Genomic DNA, 19,981 nt, shown 5'->3' with positions numbered 1-19,981 from the left:
CTCCACAATCATTCAGTGATTCAAAATGCCAACAGAGAGGAATCATTCCTCATAAATCCTTGTAGAAAATCTTCAGCAAATTCACCAAGTAATAAAATCAATAGCCAAGAGAATGAACTCTTTTTTATAACATGAAGTGAATTGTGGCTTCTCCAACACAATTTTCACTTAAGATTCTTCTTGCTCACATTTTTAAATTATAATACTTAAATGATAAAGTCATTTATTGAGAGTGACTTAATAAACAACTTATAACATGAACTTCATAAATTGACCCCATAAAATGCTAATGAGGCCAAACACTAGGTACCTCCACTGCACTACTCAAAATAGTAAACGGTCATTATTGACTTCCTATAAATAGCAAGTCTACCAACAAAGACCCTCAAATCAATCTCTTAGCTCACGAGGGTCACAATAATGAACTGACCAAGTCCTGCTACAGTAACATGCTAAAATGGGGACATTATGTCAACATCCACTGTTTGTTCTCTTTTTCTCACATGTGAAACAAGTGCTTTTTCATCTTTAATAGGACTTTTATTTTTGATAGCAACAAATCCTATTTCATCCTCATTATCACTGTCCTCAAAATTAATATCCTTTATCTCAATCTCATCATCGCTAAAACATTCTTTAGGAAATTTTGACTTGTAAGGTCTAGGTTTAACCTATGGCTCTCTTGTAGGACATCTTCCTGCAAAATGACCAGTTTTAGTATAGTTATAACAATGCATGGGCAACTTACCTTTGTATACTCTTCTACCTCTTTTCTCTCTTTTTGCAATCAAGGCTTCAAGTCCATCCTCCTTTATCATTTTTGAATTTCTGCCCATTCACTTGCATATTCTCCAAGGTTTCTGCGACCGGTTCTTGCACTCTTGGTTAGTACTCTTTTATCCTTATGTGCTCTAGCTCTAAATGCAGTCTCAATTCTCAGCAAAGAATCTTTCATTCTTCCAATTTCAAAAGCTTGTAACTTACCAATTAACATTTCACTCTTGAAACCTTTGATGAGAGGAATGACTTCTTCAATTGCATTTACCTTGTTCTTCCTAGGCAACTCCATCTTTTGTAATAGTTCCTCATGTGCTCTGCATTTCTTTTGCAATTTCAGTAATCCTTTTTACATATGCTCTAAGGGTCCGTTTGGTTAGTGGAATTTAGAAAACTGGGATTTCTACAAACCTTGGTTTAGCCAAATCAAGGTTTTGCAAATCTTCATTCCGATTTTTGGGATTTTACTTAAACCATTTGTTTCATTCGGAAGATGTGTGTGAAGACACATTTTTATGCGTGAGCTTGGAGTTGAAGGAAAATTTCAAAAAGTAGTCAAATCTATTGTTTTTAAACTCCTTAAAAAAAAAAACCAGGTTTTGATTTTCAATTCCTACTTGCTAGTAGGAAGTTGGAAAACCTAGTTTTGAGGCAAAATTGGAAGTCCATAATTCCATTTTGCCAATTTTGAAACAAACGCAAAAATTTTCAAATCCGGATTTTGAAAAAACCAATTCCTGTCATCTTCCAGGAACCAAACGGACCCTAATAGTCTCATCTTCTTCCATTCTAGCATTCTCTAATTCTGTCGATTTGTTTTCTTTGTATATTCATCATCTTCATATAACTTCTTTAATTTAGCGCAAATATCATGTGCTAGGTAAAGTTCCTTTACCTCAATGAAACTTGATTCAAATAAGGCACTTATCAATGCTTCACTTGCAATCATATTGTAAAGGAAGTTAGCTTGCCAGCCTGCTTTTTAATTGTTATATGCTCATTTTAATGTAGCAAAAGATTAAAACATTAATAGTTTTTGATTAACTAGGATAAAAATCTAATGTATTTAGAATTTGAGACAGGGTTAATTCATTAATCCAAATTATGAAGGTGTTCATTTTTCTCTTGGAAATATAATTGAATGTGCTGGTTGGTTTAGGTACTACATTGTGTATATGAATTTTTCTTCTGACCATTTTGATTGGTTTAGAATATGAATATTGTAAAGCTTTGAAAATTGGCATAGCTTGTTAATAAATGCATATCTGACAAAATCTTTGTCATATATTTACTGAGTCTTGCAATGTACCGCATCTTACAATGTACAAGGGGTCTGTTCACTTCCCTGTAGATTCTGGAAAAGATTTGATGATTTGTATTGAAATATCAGGTAGCTCCTTTCCCAGGAGCAGAAACTGGTGCAGGAGGACGCATACGGGATACCCATGCAACTGGGATAGGGTCCATTGTTGTTGCTGCAACTGCTGGTTACTGTGTTGGAAATCTACAGGTTTGTTTGTCAATTTTTCCTTATCTATGAATGTTTGGCTATTCTCTTATGACCGTTTTTCAGACCATCTTTACCAGTGTTTTCCTCTCATTGTTAATGTTTACGATATTTTTTCTCTTGTCTCATGTTTTTGTATTCATTTAATCTTATTTGTAGATTGAAGGCTCTAACGCTCCATGGGAGGATCTTTCTTTTTCATATCCATCAAATTTGGCATCTCCCTTGCAGGTATAGCTTTCAGAGTTTCATTTTTGGTGTCAAATCACAATTTTAAAGTTCCTGTAGCTAACTTGATGTCGGTTTAAGTAAAACTTTGTTGTGCATGTGGTCTTGTCTTTTAATGAATTTTGAAGGAAATAAACAATTGACATGCTATTCTAGTGCATCCACACTTGGTTTACCTTTAAGCTTTTGATTGTATGGTTTGGACTTAGGTGAGGAGTTCTATCTTTTCAATATTCTATTCCAACTTGAAAATTAGGTACCTTGCTTTTTGCCTTTCTGATGATTTGTTGTTACAGAGAACAAATCTTTTACACTAAAATTTATAACCAGGTGAAAAAACATACAAAGCTTCAAATCCTCTTGAGTAGAGAGACAAATATAAAACAATTTACATAACCAGGTTAATGCGTAGCCTGAATATAAAAAGCTTCAAATCCTCTTGAGTAGAGAGACAAATATAAAACAATTTACATAACCAGGTTAATGCATAGCCTGAATATGAAGCAATTCTGGTATATACTATAAAACTAAATATGGTCTCTACTGGAAAAAGAACAATTTGTTATCAACATCCCATATGCTATTAGCTCAAAACATCATGAAAAGAAGTGTGGCAAATACCAATTGAGATTTTCCATTCTAATACTACTCTAGCTTGAATGCGCTTAACTATGAAGTTTCCTCCATGGTTAAACTCTAATTGCAACACCATTTCCAAAACCTTGAACACATGTTGTGCTGTACCAACCATTCATTAGAAAGTCCCTTAAGCTCATCAATTGATAAGTAGTAGATATTTTCCACAGCAAGTCAAATTGTGGTATTGCTATTAGGATTCAATTGTGTAGGTTTTTGAGTCAAACTCATTGACCGATGTTTCATGAATAGTGGTACACACGAACCCATCTCATGAGCATGAATGTAACATTTAGCACTCATCGTATCTAGGTGATGCTCATAGAGGTGAAGCACTGAGAATTTCTTGTTAAAACCACTTTGCTTGCAACCGCAATTGCAAAACCTTTAACAAATGTTGTGCCCTATGAACCATTCGTTAGAAAGCTCCTTAAGCTCATCAATTGATAAGTAAGAGATATTTTCATCGCAAGTCAAATTTTGATATTGTTATCAGGATTCAATGTGTATTTTTTTAGTCAAACTCATTGACCCATGTTTCATGAGTAGTGCTATACATCAACCCATCTCTCATGAGAATGAATAGAACACTTAGCAATAATTACATTATGTGATGCTCATAGAGGTGAAGTACTGGAACTTCCCGAGAGGTTACCCATCCCAATACTACTCTAGCTCGGGCATGCTTAGCTATGGAGTTTCCTCCATGGTTAATCCTACTTTGCTTGAAACCCCATTTGCAAAACCTTCAACACGAGTTTAGTTATGATTTCTTGGTTGAGTAGGAAATAGTTAGGCATGGCTTAAAGTACAACAAAATCTGAATATGTTTCAACTTGTGTGGCAACAAGAGAAGGGTGGCTTCAGAAGCCTTTTGCAGGACTGTTTAGGCAGCCTTTGGAACCAAATGTAATTCTTTATGACAATGAAAGCTATGTGAAGCTTTTAGTTAATCCTATTTTTCATGATAGAACGAAGCATGTGGAGATCAAGCATCATTATTTAAGAGATGGTTCAAAGGAAAGCCATTGATCTCAAGTACGTTTGCATGGATGAGTAGAAAATTGATATTCTCAACAAGCCACTTCTTAGAGTGTACTATTCTTAGTTTCAAGATGAGTTTGCTATCGTGGAGAATGATGCTCTTACTGAGAGAGAGTCTCAGCTTCAGTGATTCTTATTTCATGTTGTAATATATTTTCTGTGGGATGGGAAAATTTGAGGTGAAAACCCTTGTAATGCATTTTTCTCTATGATGGAGAATTCGAGGCGAAGCCCTTGTAATGCATCTTTCTTTGAGACAGAGAAATTTGAAGTGAAAGCCCATGTTGCTCATTCCACTGGTGGGAGTAGCAATAATGAATTGCACGTTGAGAGACTACATGACAACATCACAATGAGAGCTTCCGTTATTTCACACATGGGAGTAGCCACATTAAACATTATTTGAGTGAATCCATGATCTCTCATGTCGAGAGAATTCGTGATAGAGTTTTGTTATTAATACTAATGGATGTATCCATTGTGTTTCTAATGTTGTGAGACTTAATGACAACATAATCTTAACTATTTCTGTGATGGGAGCTTGTGTTATTTCACACATGGGAGTAGCTATGATTAACATCATGTTGAGTGAATCCATGATACTACTACGTTATGAGATTTCGTTATAAAGTTTTGTTATTAACACATATAGTTGTAGTCATGATGTTTGTAATGTTGAGAGACTCAATGACACATAATTGATATCACCTCTACTAAGAGAGAGTGTTAATGTTTTGATAGCAGCTGGAGAAATCATTTGTACCTGCGATGGACATCTGATTTGCTTTGTTTTCAAGCTTGGTCATAATGGATACATTGAGATGATCTTTGTTGTCCTTCCTTAGTTTGTTTTCTGTATTGATAATCTTATTTCTTTCTTAGCTTAGTACTATGTTGGTTTTCAACTTTGTGCTTATATCTGTATTACAGTTGTTTTATTGCTGCTACATTATTTGCTATAGTGGGTGTATCTTCTGTCAATGGTCATTGATTTAGAGACTTTGCATATTTTGAAAGTGAATTAACTCTTTTCATAACTGTCACAACTAAGTTTTAATGAAGATTCCGTGCAAGAGTTGTTTGACATTAAGCTTAGCTGGATTCCCCGTTCACACGGATGATGACTTTCTCTTATTATCAGATATTTTAAATTGTTTGCCTTATTTAGAACATGAGGCAGTTGAGCTGATGATTGTGTGTGATTCAATATGATGTGTGTTTGTGTTCCACACACCCTCGTGTCTTGTGAAGATTCAAAGGGCATTACTCATAATTGCCGTTGATTAATTGTGTGCACTAGATTCTACTCGTTGACTGTCCGGGTAAACATCATGTTGAGTGAATCCATGATGCTATTACACTGTGAGAATTTGTGATAAAGATTTGTTATCAACACATACAGGTGTATCCATTGTGTTTGTAATGTTGAGAGACTTCATGAAACATAAATGATAACATGTTTGCTAAAAGGGTGTGATAATTTTTTGATAGTAGCAGGAGAAATCATTTGTACGTGTGATGGGCATCTTGTTTACTTTGTTCTTAGGCTTGGTTAGAATGGATAGACTAAGCTGATCTGTGTTATCCTTCCTTGGTTTGTTCACTTGTATTTATGGTCTTCTATCTTTCTCAGCTTTGTACTATGATGGTTTTCAGCTTTGTGCTTGTATCTCTACTTCAATTGTTTTATCGCTGCTACAGTATTTGCTATTGTGGGTGCATCTTCAGTTGATGGTGATTGATTTAGAGAGACTGCATATTTTGAAAGTGAATCGTCTCTTTTCATAACTGGCACCACTAGGTTTTAATGAAGATTGTGTGCCAGAGTTGTTGGGCGTTAAGCTTAGCTGGATTCCCTGTTCACATGCATGATGACTTTCTCTTATTAATAAATATTGTTATTGTGTTTCACTTATTCCGAGCAGGAGCTAATTGAGCTGATGATCATATTGGATTCATAATGATGTGTTAATGTGTTCCACACACGCTTGTGTCTATTGGGGATTCGTAGGGCATTGCACATAACTGTATTGATTCATTGTGTGTACTAGATGCTACTCGTTTAATGTCCGGGTCATAGATTTTTAATACGGCATGTATTAAAGTATTGTTCCTTAGTATGTGCGATGATTATTCTAAAAACTTACAGTGTTTGTTTATTAGTGTAGTGTGGAAAACAAAGTTTTTTTTGTTGTAGTATCTACGAGATTCATAATCTGTCGTATATTTTGTAAATTCTCAGGAGGTGTTGATCAAATTATTAAAGGTATACTACTTGATTGTTAAGAGTTAACAATCACTGGTTATATTATATTCTCATTAGCTTCAAAACATTGTTTTAAGAGTTTTGAGCTCTCAATGAAGGATCAATTTTTCGTGTGGCTGGGTTTTCCAAGTATAAATCATTGTTATATGTTCTTGTGTATTTTTTGTGTTTTAGATTTTGTTTATTTGCCTTTCTGGTTCAAAATCTAACATGGTAGCAAAGTGGGTCTAAGGAAATGATCTAGAACTTGAATTTTTTTACGCTTCAAGTTATTCTTTGCTCGACTTTTAGTTTGCTTGATTTAGCTTCCAACAATGGCAAATGGACTCAAAGGTGAAGATAGGATATTTGGTGCACCCAACTTTACTTCATGGAAATTAAGGGTCCTCGTTGCTTTTGGAGAAAATGATCTTTTGAACCATGTGACTACTAATGTAGTTGAGCTTCAATGGAAAAATATAAACATTATGACAAGGAAGATGTTGGTTGATTCTGTAAAGGATCATCTTGTGCCTGTTATATCTATGTTGAATTCAGCTAAAAAAATGTTTGAGACTGTTAAGAACTTGTATGAATTCAACAAAACCAGCAGAGGTCTAGCCTTGAGACATCGACTCCCTTCATATTAAAATAGGTAGAGGAGAATTTGTTGTCTTTTTTATGAAGATTACAAAATTGAATGATCAACTAAATGCAACTGGAGAATCATTTGAGAACAAAGACCTGGTTATGTTGGCCATAAATAGCCTTCCTCACTCTTGGGAATCTTTGATTAAAGGGATTAGTGGAAGAGACAAACTGTCTAAGTTTTATCTTTTGAGAGCAAATTGCATTCTAGAGGAATGAGATTTGAGGCAAGAAGAAATGGGCAAAAATGTCACCATGAAGAAGATCATGCCCGTGCTACCAATAATATTTTAAAGGAAAGGAAGGAAAGGAAATCTCAAGAGGTACAAAGATAAGAATTCTAATTCAGACCCCAAATCTATGAAGAAGAAGAATCTCTCAAGGATTCAATGCTTCAAATGTGGCAAGCATGGTCATTTTGCTAGAGATTGTTCTACAGGACCCGAGCATCAAGTTGCTGGTACAAATGTTTAAAATACTCCCTCATGGTGAATCAAGTGAGAATTTGGAGGGTTTATTATTCATATCAGCACTTTCAAGTAATGTTCAAGATTCACTCATCTAAGTTTAAGAAATCTTTCCTCCATGAAGAAGATGGTAGTTGCTCTTCCAATGCTCAATCAAAGATCATGTGGGTGTTTGGTGAGGTTGTGCTTTAGGTAAGAACACTAAAAGTCCTTTTCCAGTCTAGTGAAAGTAGAACAAAAGAAATCTTACAGCCGATCCATTTTGTCTTCTATTGTCCTATGTTTGTTGCTTCAGTAAGTGGTCTTTGGTACGATGTTACTTTTATTGATGACTTCTAACGCAAAACCTTGATTTATTTTCTAAAAACTAAAGATTCTAATGAAGCATGTTCTAAGTTTAAAGAGTTCAAAGTTCAAGTAGAGAATTCTTTTTAAAAGAGAATCAAAGTTTTAAGGTTTGATAATGGGGATGAACATTCTTCTAATACATCTCATAATTTCTGCATTGAAGTTGGAATTAAGAGAGAGTTTTGTGTTCCTTTTAATTCACAAAACAATAGAGTTGCAGAAAGAAAGAACATGCATATTGCATAGGTAGCGATTAAGAGAGAGTTTTGTGTCCCTTATAATCCACAAAAAAATGGAGTTGCAGAAAGAGAGAACATGTATATTGTGTAGGTAGCGAAAGCCATGATTCATGATCAAGTTATTCGGACCTTTCTCTGGGTAGAAGCTTGCAAGAGAATTGTTTATGTTCAAAATTGTAGTCCACATCAAATTCTAGACAATATAACTCCTTAAGGAGCATTCACATGCATTAAACCAAAAGTTAGTCATCTCAGATTTTCTGGCTGTCTAGTTTATATTCATGTACCCAAAGATAAAAGGTCTAAGTTAGAGTGTTCAAGCAAGAAGGGTTTTTGTTGTTGGTTATAGTGAATCATCAAAATCTTATAGGGCCTACATTGAAAGCAGATAGAAATCAGCAGAGATATTTCATTTGAAGAAGATGTAGCTTGGAAACGATCTAAAGAGGCTAGTATGAAAATTGACAGAAAAAATCACAAGACTTCTCAAGATATGGATATTGCTGCTCTTTGCCCTTTTGAGATTCAAAGGGAGACTCCTGATTTAGAAGATCCTATTGATTTAGTTGATCCCGTAGATTCCTCTACAGGATGAACTAATGCGTCATTTAATAAGAAGAGACCTTTGTGGGCCAGGCATGGTATGCAAGATGCTGTAAAATATGTAGCTCCTCATGGTACTTTAAGAGAAAGTAAGCTACCTAATAAGTTTACAGGATATGTTGCTTTGATGAGTCATATTATTAAATCCAAGCCTTCTAGTTTCAAGGAAGCTTCAAAACAAGTATGGATGGATGCCATGGTGGAGGAGTATTAATCTATCATCAAAAGTGATGTTTGGGACATTCTTCCTAGGCCTAATAGTAAATCGATCATTTCTTTTGAGTGGCTGTTAAAAGTTAAACATGCAACTAATGGAAGTGTTGAAAAATATAAAGCTAGATTTTTAACTAGAGCATTTTCTCAAAAAGAAGACATAGATTATGAAGAGGTTTTTCTAATGTAGCTCTGTATTCTACTATCTGATCTATCATTGCTATTGCAACACTTAAGGGATGGAAATTATGGCAAATGAATGTGAAGATGACATTCTTGAATGGTGTAATTGAACAAGAGGTATTTATTGAGCAGTTAGAGGGTTTGTGAGTCATGAGAAGAAATCACATGTTTGCAGATTGAAAAAGGCTTTGTATGGACTTAAATAAGCTCTGCATGCATGATATGAAAGAATTAATAATTATTTATTGAGCTTGGGTTTCCTAAAAAATGACGCAGATCCAAATCTTTATTTTAGGTAATAGATGACAAAGCATTTAATTTTAGTTCTTTATGTCAACGATTTGTTTCTTACTGAAAATGTAAGAAATAGTTAGCTTTTGAATTCGAGATGAAAGGTCTCGGTCTTATGCACTACTTCCTTGGATTAGAAGTGTGGGAAAGACCAAATGAGATTATCCTGAGTAAAGGGAAATTATTGACATTTTGAAAAGATTTGGTATGTTTAGATTGCAAGTCTCTGTCAACTCCTATGGAAGAAAATCTGAAAAAGTTACATGAGGCTGCAGCCAGTTCAGATTTAGTTGATTTCACTCTGTATAAGCAATTTATTGGATCATTGATGTATATTGCCAATACAAGGCTTGATATATGTTATGTTGTTAGGACACCTAGTGAATTCATGGGTGAGCCTAGACAGATTTGTTGCAGCCAAACACATTTTGAGATCTTTACATGGTACAATGGGATATGGTATTAAATATACTTCTATTGAAGGTTTGTACCTGCAAGGTTTTTCTGATTCAGATAGGGTAGGGTGTGTGCTAAACAAGAAGAGAACTTCTGGTTGCTATTTTAGCTTATCTTCAAGTATGATTTCTAGGAGCAGCAGAAATTGACATGTGTGGCTGAAAGTACAATAAAAGCTGAATATGTTGCAGCTTGTGTGACAACAAGACAAGTTGTATGGCATTGAAAGCTTCTTGCACAACTGTCTGGGCAGCCTTTGGATCCAACTGTAATTCTTTGTGACAATCAAAACTATATGAAGCTTTCAGTTAATCCTATTTTTCATGATAGAACCATGCATGTGGAAATCATGTATCATTATTTAAGAGATATGGTTCAAAGGAAAGCAATTGAGCGCAATTACATTTGCACAAAAGAGCAAACAACTGACATTCTTACAAAGCGACTTCCTAGAGAAGTTTTCTTATTTTCAAGATAAGTTTGGTGTTGTTGTGAATGATGCTCTTGTTGAGAGAGAGTCTCAGCTTTATGATTCTTATTTCAGCTTGTAGTGTATTTTTCTGTAAGATTGAGAAATGTGAGGTGAAAGCCCTTGTAACACATTTTTCTCTGAGACGAAAAAATTTGATTAGAAAGCCCTTGTAATGCATTTTTCTTTGTGACAGAAAAATTCGAGGTGAAAGCCCTTGTTGCTCTTTCCATTCATGGCATTAACCATCTTGAATGTTGTATTGAGAGATTCCATGAGAACATTACGTTGAGTGATTCCGTGATGAGAGCTTGTGTTATGTTACACATGGGAGAAGCCATGGTAAACATCATTTTGAGTGAATCCATGATGTTATCACATTGAGAGAATCTGTGATAAAGTTTTGTTACTAACACATATGAGTGTAGCTGTTGTGTTTGTCATGTTGAGAGACTCTTACATATAAATGATATCTCCTTTGCAAAGAGGGAGTGTTAATGTTTTGATAGCACCAGGAGGAATCATTCGTACCACAATGGGCATCTTATTTACTTTGTTCTCAAGCTTGGTCAGAATGGATATGCTTAGCTGATTTTTGTTATCCTTCCTTTGTTCGTTCACTTGTATTAATTATCTTTTATCTTTCTCAGCTACTACTTTGAGGGTTTTTTGCTTTGTGATTATATGTCTAGTGCAATTGTTTTATTGCTGCTAGCGTATTTGCAATTGTGGGTGTATATTCTATTGATGACCATTGATTTAGAGACTGCATATTCTGAAGATGAATCAACTCTTTTCATAACCATCATCGTTTAGTTTTAATGGAGATTGCATGCTAGAGTTTTCAGGCTTTAAGCTTAGCTAGATCAATTGTTCACACGGATAATGGTGTCATATCCCCATTTGAAGATATAATTTTAATTATAATAATTAGATTATACAATGTAATTAAATAAATAATGATAATAGAGTTATATTACAATTAATACTAAAATATAAAAATAGGAAATAATTACTATTTAATCTATATTATCAATGAAATAACATTTAGTAAGATATTTTAAATAATTAAAAAGTAATAAAATTTCAATGAGTAAATAAAGAAATAAAAGTAAATACAAGAGACAATATTGTAGAAAGCATGTTAACTTTCTAAATAGAATTTAATAACAAATAATAATAAACACAAATAAGTAAGTAAATAAATAATAGTACATAGAATAATGTAAATTAACTAAATATAATGAAACTTCAAGAAATTCTTAACAAATAGATATGACACCTTAAAACAAGATATAAAAGGGAGGAGAGTTTATTTTAGAGAGGGGGAAAAAGAAGAGGAGAAGATGAGAGTTCAAAACGGAAAAATGGAAGAGGGAAGTAATATGAAGAAAATAAGGAAGTAACTTTTTGAAAAGGTGTCAGTGATATTGAAATGACGTGAACTTTCGAAAGGGTTATAATTATGAATAGTTGCGACTCTTAAAAAATATTGTGATTATAAAATATTGAGACTTTTCCATAGGATTTTAGTTATGAAGTGTTGTGACTTTTGAAAAGGATTATAACTACAAAGTTTTGTGACTTTGCAAGGATTTATATTATGAAAGGTTGCAAGTCTTGGCAAAGAAGAGACACAAAACATATATTTTGTCCTTTCCTTAATATTAGAAAAAGAAGAATTTTAGAAAGTAAATATAGAGTTGAGATAATCTAGAAGGAATAATTCATTGAAGGGGCGACTAAGGATAGAGCCACATGGACCAAGAAAAGAAAAATGTAAGAAAGGTATGTTTATGGAATATATTTGTTTAATTATGTTTATTTATAGTAATGAATCGTACTTGTGGATAATATTGTGTTAGCTCATGGGTTTAACACTATGGAGATTAATGAGACTTGAAGCATGGAGCATGTGAGATATTAAGATCTCCATTGTCCTCCATGGCCAAGAATCAATGTGCCAAAATATTCTGATCATGTCAACATATACATATGTGATTGGCCTTGGATAGAGGATGCTCGTCTAAGAAGAATCTTAAGGGGTGCTCTCCCGGGAAGACGATGAGGTAGCTATGAGCTAGGAAGCTCGATCTAGAGATGTACTGAAGATTGGGGTTGAATTAGAGGGTAGAATAGTATAGTTAGTTTCGTTATTGTTGTGATTCTAACCATTATTTTGCAAGGTTTACTTGTCCCAAACTAACCCTAATAGTAGGGACGTTACAAATGGCTTTCTCTTATCATCATTTATTGTTATCATGTTTCTCTTATTCACGATAGGAGCCAATTGAACTGATGATCTTGCCCAACTCATAATTTTGCGTGTATGTGTTCCACACACCTTCGTGTCTTGTAAGGATTCAAAGCGGCATTTGCTGATGTTGTTAGGATCGCTGCAATTGTATTAGCACTGCCTGTAAGGTATGTGTTTTCCAATGGCAACAACCACTTGACTTTATAAAGAGCTTAAGCCAAGAAGAGACTTGTCCCTTCATGGGACATGTCTATTCGCTTATTAGGTAATTAATATAATAATAATTTTAATTATATATAATATATTAAATTTATAAATAAGATTTCCATGAATTATTATTATATTAATTTCTCACATAATAATACTTTAGGTATATATAAATTTATATCAAGCTAACATTAACACTCTCTATTAGTTAGAAGGATAAACACATGGATATTACACTATTGGTAATATTTAGAATTACTCAATTTTAAGGATATCTTTGATCAAAAGATCTCCATCATTTTTATATCACATTTGATATCATGAATATTGCCTTCCAGAATATCAACATATGATATTCACAAAATACTCTAAGTAATGGCCCGTAGAATATCAACACATTATATTCACCAAATACCCTCAAACAACTCATAGACTATCAAGTGAAAGGCATCTAACACTTAGTTGTTGATTTACAAGATATAATATATCATGATCTGTTTGGACATTTACATAAAATGTATATCATGGTTTAAGTTATTGTAAGATCGTCATTGTCTAATAACTTCGGCAATTACAAGTGATAATCATTTAGAAGTCGTCACTTCCTCATGATGTACACAGGGCCCAAAATAGTCACGAAATGATTCATAGTCCTTTGATTGCTATAGTTTCTAGATCATTAGAGAATCCATCTCGACATGGTTTACTCCCTCTGAATAGATATGATCAAGATCTTAAAGAGTCCACTGGACCATATCCTTTATTTGCTCCCTCTCTTTCCAAGGTTGCCTCTAATGAAATGTCAGACTCCTTCTGAATTTAATATCAATCTGCTTTTTCCTACAAGAGCATCCCTAGAAAATATCAAGACAATTAACTCTTATAGCTCATATAGAAATACAATGAAGAGAGAGATTACTATGATTAGATAAATGTAGTACTCAATGATAAATACTTATCTGCACATAAACATTATTGATACAAGTTACTCCAATGAGCATCCATATGCAACAAATTAGAAAATGTCTCCATATAAGCATTTGCCAAACAATGGGAATGAAACATTGGTTATAATTCCCCTTCATAATGTAACATTCCCACTCAGTTCCCACCAATCATGCTTTAATGAAACTTATCTCCATACACATTTATCATATCCGACAACGACTTGAATAGCTTCATAGTTGAAGCAACAAATGCATTAATGGAATAATGACATTGGTCATGGCTATTCTTCACATTGCTAGCAACCCCACATCTCATTATCAATGTGTTTTTCAAAAAAACAAAAAACAAAAAAACAAAAGAAAATTATGGAATCTTTCACATGGGTTCCATCTTCTCAAACAACTCTACAACTTCACCCAACTTATTTGCCTTGCAAAGAGCACCGATCATAAGCTCTGTCTCCTCTGATATTTACTAAAATCTCTAATCCCATGTGTTTGTAGCTCCTTTGATACCATGTTGATGTTGTTAGGATTGCTGGAATTGTATTGGCACTGCCTGTAAGGTATGTGTTTTCCAATGGCAGCGACCTCTTGAATTTATAAAGAGTATAAGCCAAGAAAAGACATGTCCCTTCATGGGTCATGTCTATTCGTTTATTAGTAAATTCTTATATTAATTTCACACATAATAATACTTTAGATATATATAAATTTATACCTCATAATATATATATAAATCATATCTCATATATATATGTATGTATGTATGTATGTATGTATGTATACTTAAAATTGGTTTATCTGATTGAAGCTACCAAACACTAACATGTCATAACTGCTGTCAATTCATTGTGTGTAATGGATACTCTACACATTTAGTGTCTAGGTTAGAGATTTTTGATGTGGCATAGATGATTGTATTGTTCCTCATAGCATGTGTGTTGTTTATTCTGAATAAATCTCTAGTATGTTTTTTATATATTCTAAGGAGTTTTTGATTGAACTGTCATATGAAATACTACTTGATTGTTAAGAGTTAACAAGCATTGGTTCTATTATAGTTTGATCAGCTTGAGAACATTGTTTCCAAAGTTTTGAGCTTCAATAAAGGATCAAATTTTTGGTGTGGCTTGGTTTTTAATCCTCAAGTGGAGGGCTTTCCCAGGATAAATCACTGTGTCATTTGTTCTTGTAGATTTGTTGTGTTTAAGATTTTGTTTCTCCGCCTTTCTGGTTCAAAATTAACCTTAGTTACAACACTCTGGGTGACAGGGTGTTGTCAGTAAAATCTATATTGTAGCCGACGGGTAAAATTGATTCGAAAGGGCACGGGACGGTTGAGTCACCCCTTTGAGAAAGTACATGTAACTGTTCGGAAGGGACTATTGATCATATGATCATCATAATCATATTGTAAGCATTTGAGTGCATATTGCTTATGTGAATAAAGTATCTGTTCTGTGTTATATCTTACTATAGTACATGCGATAAGTATCCTTTTACCCTTTACAGTAAACATTTGGCGCTGTTACCAATCGAACTTGGAACAAAGGAAGTGTTATGAAGATTAATGCCGAATTTGCTTAATAAAGATAGGAATAAGATAAAAGATAAGGATGAGATACACACAACACAAGAAGTATTAATTTTAGTAGAACAGGCAGAGCACAGACAGAAGCTTTGAAAGCTTACTGACGGATACCGAAAGGGTGAAGGAGCACAGACGGAGGGAGTGCATTCACCTAGCAGACCAAGGAGTGCCGAGGAATTGCTAGAAGAAAATCGACAATGATTGAATTTGGTGGAAGAGACAAGGGAGAAGTTCCTTAACTTGTATACACCAAGGGTAGAGAATTCGAGTGGAAGGGAAGTAACTTGCATGGCTTGAAGTGCCGAAGGAGCATGAACATGGAGTGAACTTTTCTTTCTTGATACACCCAACGAATGGATACAGGCAGAGAATCAAAGAACTTCACTTGACGAAGATCTTTTCTCATTGGGTAATGCGGTTGTCCAAAATAGTGCAGTTGTGCAGAACAGTGTGGGTGCTCAGAACAACGTGGGTGCTCAGAACAACGCGGGTACTCATAACAGTGTGGGTTCTCAGAACAACGTGGGTACACAAGTACCATAGAATCAGAGGGAAGTAGCAATGGCAAGACCAAAGAAAAAAATGCTGAAGTTCGCCGGTGATGGGACAACAGATTTGATCGGACACTGCAAAACATGCGAAACAATATGGATGGCAAATGTCATAACAGGCCAGGATGACTGGTCTAAGAGTTCCTGGCGACCCTATGGGGTGTTGTGATTGATTTGTTTTCAGAGGCTGATCTGCAGGAATTAAGCACATGGACAGAAGTTAGGAAGGAATTTCTATAATGAAATTGTTGCAGAAATATACAGTACGAAGCAGGGAAAGAATGAAACAATCTGTGTGTATGCAAGAAGGCTGAATGAGTTGGTGGGGAAGATGGAGAGCCAACCAGCAGACGGATTAAAGAAAAGATGGTTTGTTGAAGGGCTACGATCGACACTAAAGAAAAAGATGAAAATTGTACCTCCAACATTGTACATAGATGCGTATGATCAGGCAATGGATCTGGAGAGTGAGCAGAAAACGAGCAAAAAGAAATACAAATCGTCAGACTTAGATGATTCATCTTCTGAAAGTAGCAGCAACGACAAAGAATCAAGTAAGAAGGTTCAAACGTTGCAAAATGATATGTTACAGATGATGGAATTAAAAAATCTGAAAAAGAATCCAGACTCAGTGAAAGGAGAATTGTGGTGTATGGATTGTAAGGAGAAGGGCCACACAAAGGGCTCTTGCTTGAAAAAACAATTTTGCGATATTTTCTAGATTGTGAGACTTTCCACAAAAGATTGATTGTTCAATATGAAGACAAATGGACACCAATAAGTGTTACTGATGCAGGAAGTGTCCACTGTAGAAGTAGAAACAAACACAAACAATGACAACCTCGGGAGGGTACCAAAACAATAACTGGTGTAGAGGAGGCAGTAATAATAACAACAATAATGGAGGCCGAAGTCGGATACAATATGACTCAAGGGTGGACAGCTGATGATACAATGCCATGCGTGCAACCTTCGGGGGCACTTTGCCAGAGACTGTACCATGAAGGAAACACCACAGCTATTATGTAGATGGTGCAGTCCGGGAGACCACGAGGATTCAAAATGCCCTAAGCAAGGGGTGAACTTGTTAAGCATTGAAGCATGTGATGAGGAGATACTAGCCATCACTTGCGAACAAGCAAAAAAGACAATGTACCCATATGCAGAGGAAGAAAAGAAGAGGTTGCAGCAAGCACGAACGAAGTTGGAAAAGCAAATGGAAACAAAAAAATTACAAAAAAAAGACATTGCTGGCACCTCGAAGAGGAACTTGGTAGAACAAAATATTATAAGGCAGGTAATGCAAATGAAAGTTCCTATGAAATAAATGACCTTACAATGCTTCAGTTGCGAACAACGATATTGAACATGACACCACTCCCAAAAATAACGGAAGAGACAAGAAAGGATGGCAGTGGAGCGATTGAAGCAGACCCAATGCTACTGGCACACACTATGGGAAGACATCCTATAGTAGTAGAGATGGGTATCTCGAGAATCGTACTCACAGACACATCGTAGACAGAGGATCAACAGTAAACGTACTACCAGAGGATGTATGGAAAATGTTGGGACAACCTACGTTGTGGCCACCTACATTTCAACCACTCATTGTCGATCAACACGAAATCAAGCCCTTAGGGTACGATGCCATCCTTAGATGGGGCTGGCTATTGGAGAAGGTGAAACATGATTGGAAACGAAATACCCTGTCCATGGAACGCGGAGGCCGAAGATTTGTAATCAACTTACACACATAGATGATAGGTGAGGATGTAGCGTCATTGGATTCCGAAGGCGAAGGTGGAGGGGATGACGAGGGGAAGAAGAGAATGGAACTTGATGAAGAGGGAGTATTGAGACTAGGAGGGTCTAACGATGATGACTTGCACTCGGTGAACGACCTACTCCATTGGCAGATGGAAGACTACGAGATCTTTCCGAGTTGTGTTATGTTAAGGGTCGATGAAGGCAATAAAGGAGAGGAAAATAAATGTTCGAAGGAATACAGAGAAGCGAAAGAAGGAAAGGAGGTTATGATTGAAGCTGAGGGAAAAAAATACCTTATGGCCAGTACAAGAGGAAGAACATACCATACGAACCCAACAAAAGGAAAGATTCCATCGTACGGTACACGGTAAACGGACCGAGCGTAAAGAAAAGGTTATCCCGCACCATGGATTTAGTAGAAAGGTGCCGGAAACGAGGAAAACACATCATACAATCTGTACAGGAAATGAAAAGGAAGGGCTTAATAAAAACTTCAGTAGTATGGAGTGAAGGTCCTAGAATTAAGAATATAGTTATTGATGGCAAGGAGTGGCAGCCGACAGAAGTCATGGTACCAAGTTTAAGGATCGCGATCAAAAACAAGCTAGGAGATATGGAAAGCCTGAGGGAAAGATTGTATAATTTAAATAAACTTAGTGAGCGACGACTATAGGCACAATGGGCCACAGAGGTTACACAGAACAGGTATAAGGCACAACATGACAAGCACTTGAAGTTGAACAAATTTCAACTAGGACAACTAGTGTTGAAGTATAATGGGTGCAATGAGATCAAACCAGGGAAATTTAAAGTGAAATGGGTTAGGCCATACCAAATCCGCGAAGTTGACTATGATGGAGCAATAAAATTATGGAAGCTCGACAGGAAGGAAGTGCCTGATGCAGTGAATGGGTCGAAGTTGAAAATCTATCATGAAAGAAATAACGTGCCCCCACAGATGAACAACTCAGAGAGAGAATAACAATATATAAATAAATAATTGATGTATATATGTAAATATAAATAATAAAATAAGAAGTCAAAAGGGAAAAAGTATAATAGAGCAATTGCACAATCATAGCGAGCAAGAGATGTTATATGGCCACTGTATGACTTGGCAGGAGAGTAATCAATATTGTACGATATCAAGTAAAAACATCTTGTACTACTAAGGAGAGAATACCATACAGTTAAGGAGAGAAGGTTGAGAGCAAGAGAGGCCTATGAATATCGTACTACTAAGGAGAGGAAAGTAAAACACCATGTGGATGAAGCACTGTACGGTATTGAAGGTACATCTGATGCACATTGCATAGATAAGAAGATATCGTACTACTATACAGACATAACAGAGAGAGCAAACACCATAAAGAAAACACCCCATATTGGCTTGATAGGAGAGTAGTGACATGAGTAAAAGTCATACCGTACGATAAAGATGTATGGGTAGAAATTAAATACTGTAGTACCATAAGGGCATATGTCATTTGTTCTATACGGATCAAACATAGAAAAGTAATACTGTATGGAGGGAGAAGAGAGACAGAGCTGGTACCATACGGTACAAGTAATACAAATCAATATTGAACAAATAAAAGGGGGAGATTATACAAAGAACCGTACGACCGTACGACAATAGGGAAGCAGGATGGGTAGTCAAAGAGACCACCATACAGTTGAAATGCGGAGCACGGTAAGTTGGAAGGGGAACATTTGCTAGATACACCGTACGATCAAGAAGGTTGACCGAAGGAAGTGACTCTATGCAACAAGAAGGTACATAGAGAACAACAAGAACATCGTATGACATGCGCATCTCACATTGGGTACCATACGGCAAGCAGAAACGAAGCCAGTCAAAGCACAAAATAATAATGTACGACCAACACAATCAAGGAAACAGGGCGCATACTAGAGTATGGTAGGAAAGTTCTAAAAAAAATGACGACAAATCAAAACAATTCACAATGAATAACGTATGATACCGAAGGGAAGGGAAAGACATAAAAAGGTAGTAAAACATAAGCGGTTGGCAGAATGAGTATCGGACTGGAAGAAAATCACAAGTGGTGTGTTCCATGGACCTCTATGTGGGTCCAGTTATCAGTCGTGGGACCAGGGTGTAAGACTTGGAGCTGCTGAGTGTCTGTATACTTGAGGTGGAGAGAGCACTGGAGCAAGCCTTTCGAGAAGGGTGCTACGCTTTGAGGCACTTGGAGTAGGTGTTGGACTCGAGGCTGTCTTGGTGGATGCATATAGAGCTCAGGAGGAGCTAACCATCCAGTTGGAGGCAGTAGAGCG

General features: G+C 35.7%; 1 protein-coding gene across 1 annotated transcript in view; it reads left to right on the top strand.

The window, feature by feature from the left end:
* Positions 1-19,981, top strand: part of LOC149554881 (putative phosphoribosylformylglycinamidine synthase, chloroplastic/mitochondrial) — a 308,229-nt gene that overhangs the window by 131,810 nt on the left and 156,438 nt on the right. The window contains exons 12-13 of the mRNA XM_089828894.1: positions 2,168-2,287; positions 2,444-2,515. Of these exons, the coding sequence (XP_089685020.1) occupies positions 2,168-2,287; positions 2,444-2,515 (192 nt within the window). The remainder of the gene's footprint in view (positions 1-2,167; positions 2,288-2,443; positions 2,516-19,981) is intronic.

This window comes from Cupressus sempervirens, chromosome 5, assembly GCF_028749045.1.
Source record: "Cupressus sempervirens isolate cs-2001-9-10 chromosome 5, ASM2874904v1, whole genome shotgun sequence".
Lineage (NCBI taxonomy): Eukaryota > Viridiplantae > Streptophyta > Pinopsida > Cupressales > Cupressaceae > Cupressus > Cupressus sempervirens.
Note: the sequence above shows the minus strand (reverse complement) of the source record. Positions and strands in the feature narration are given on the sequence as shown.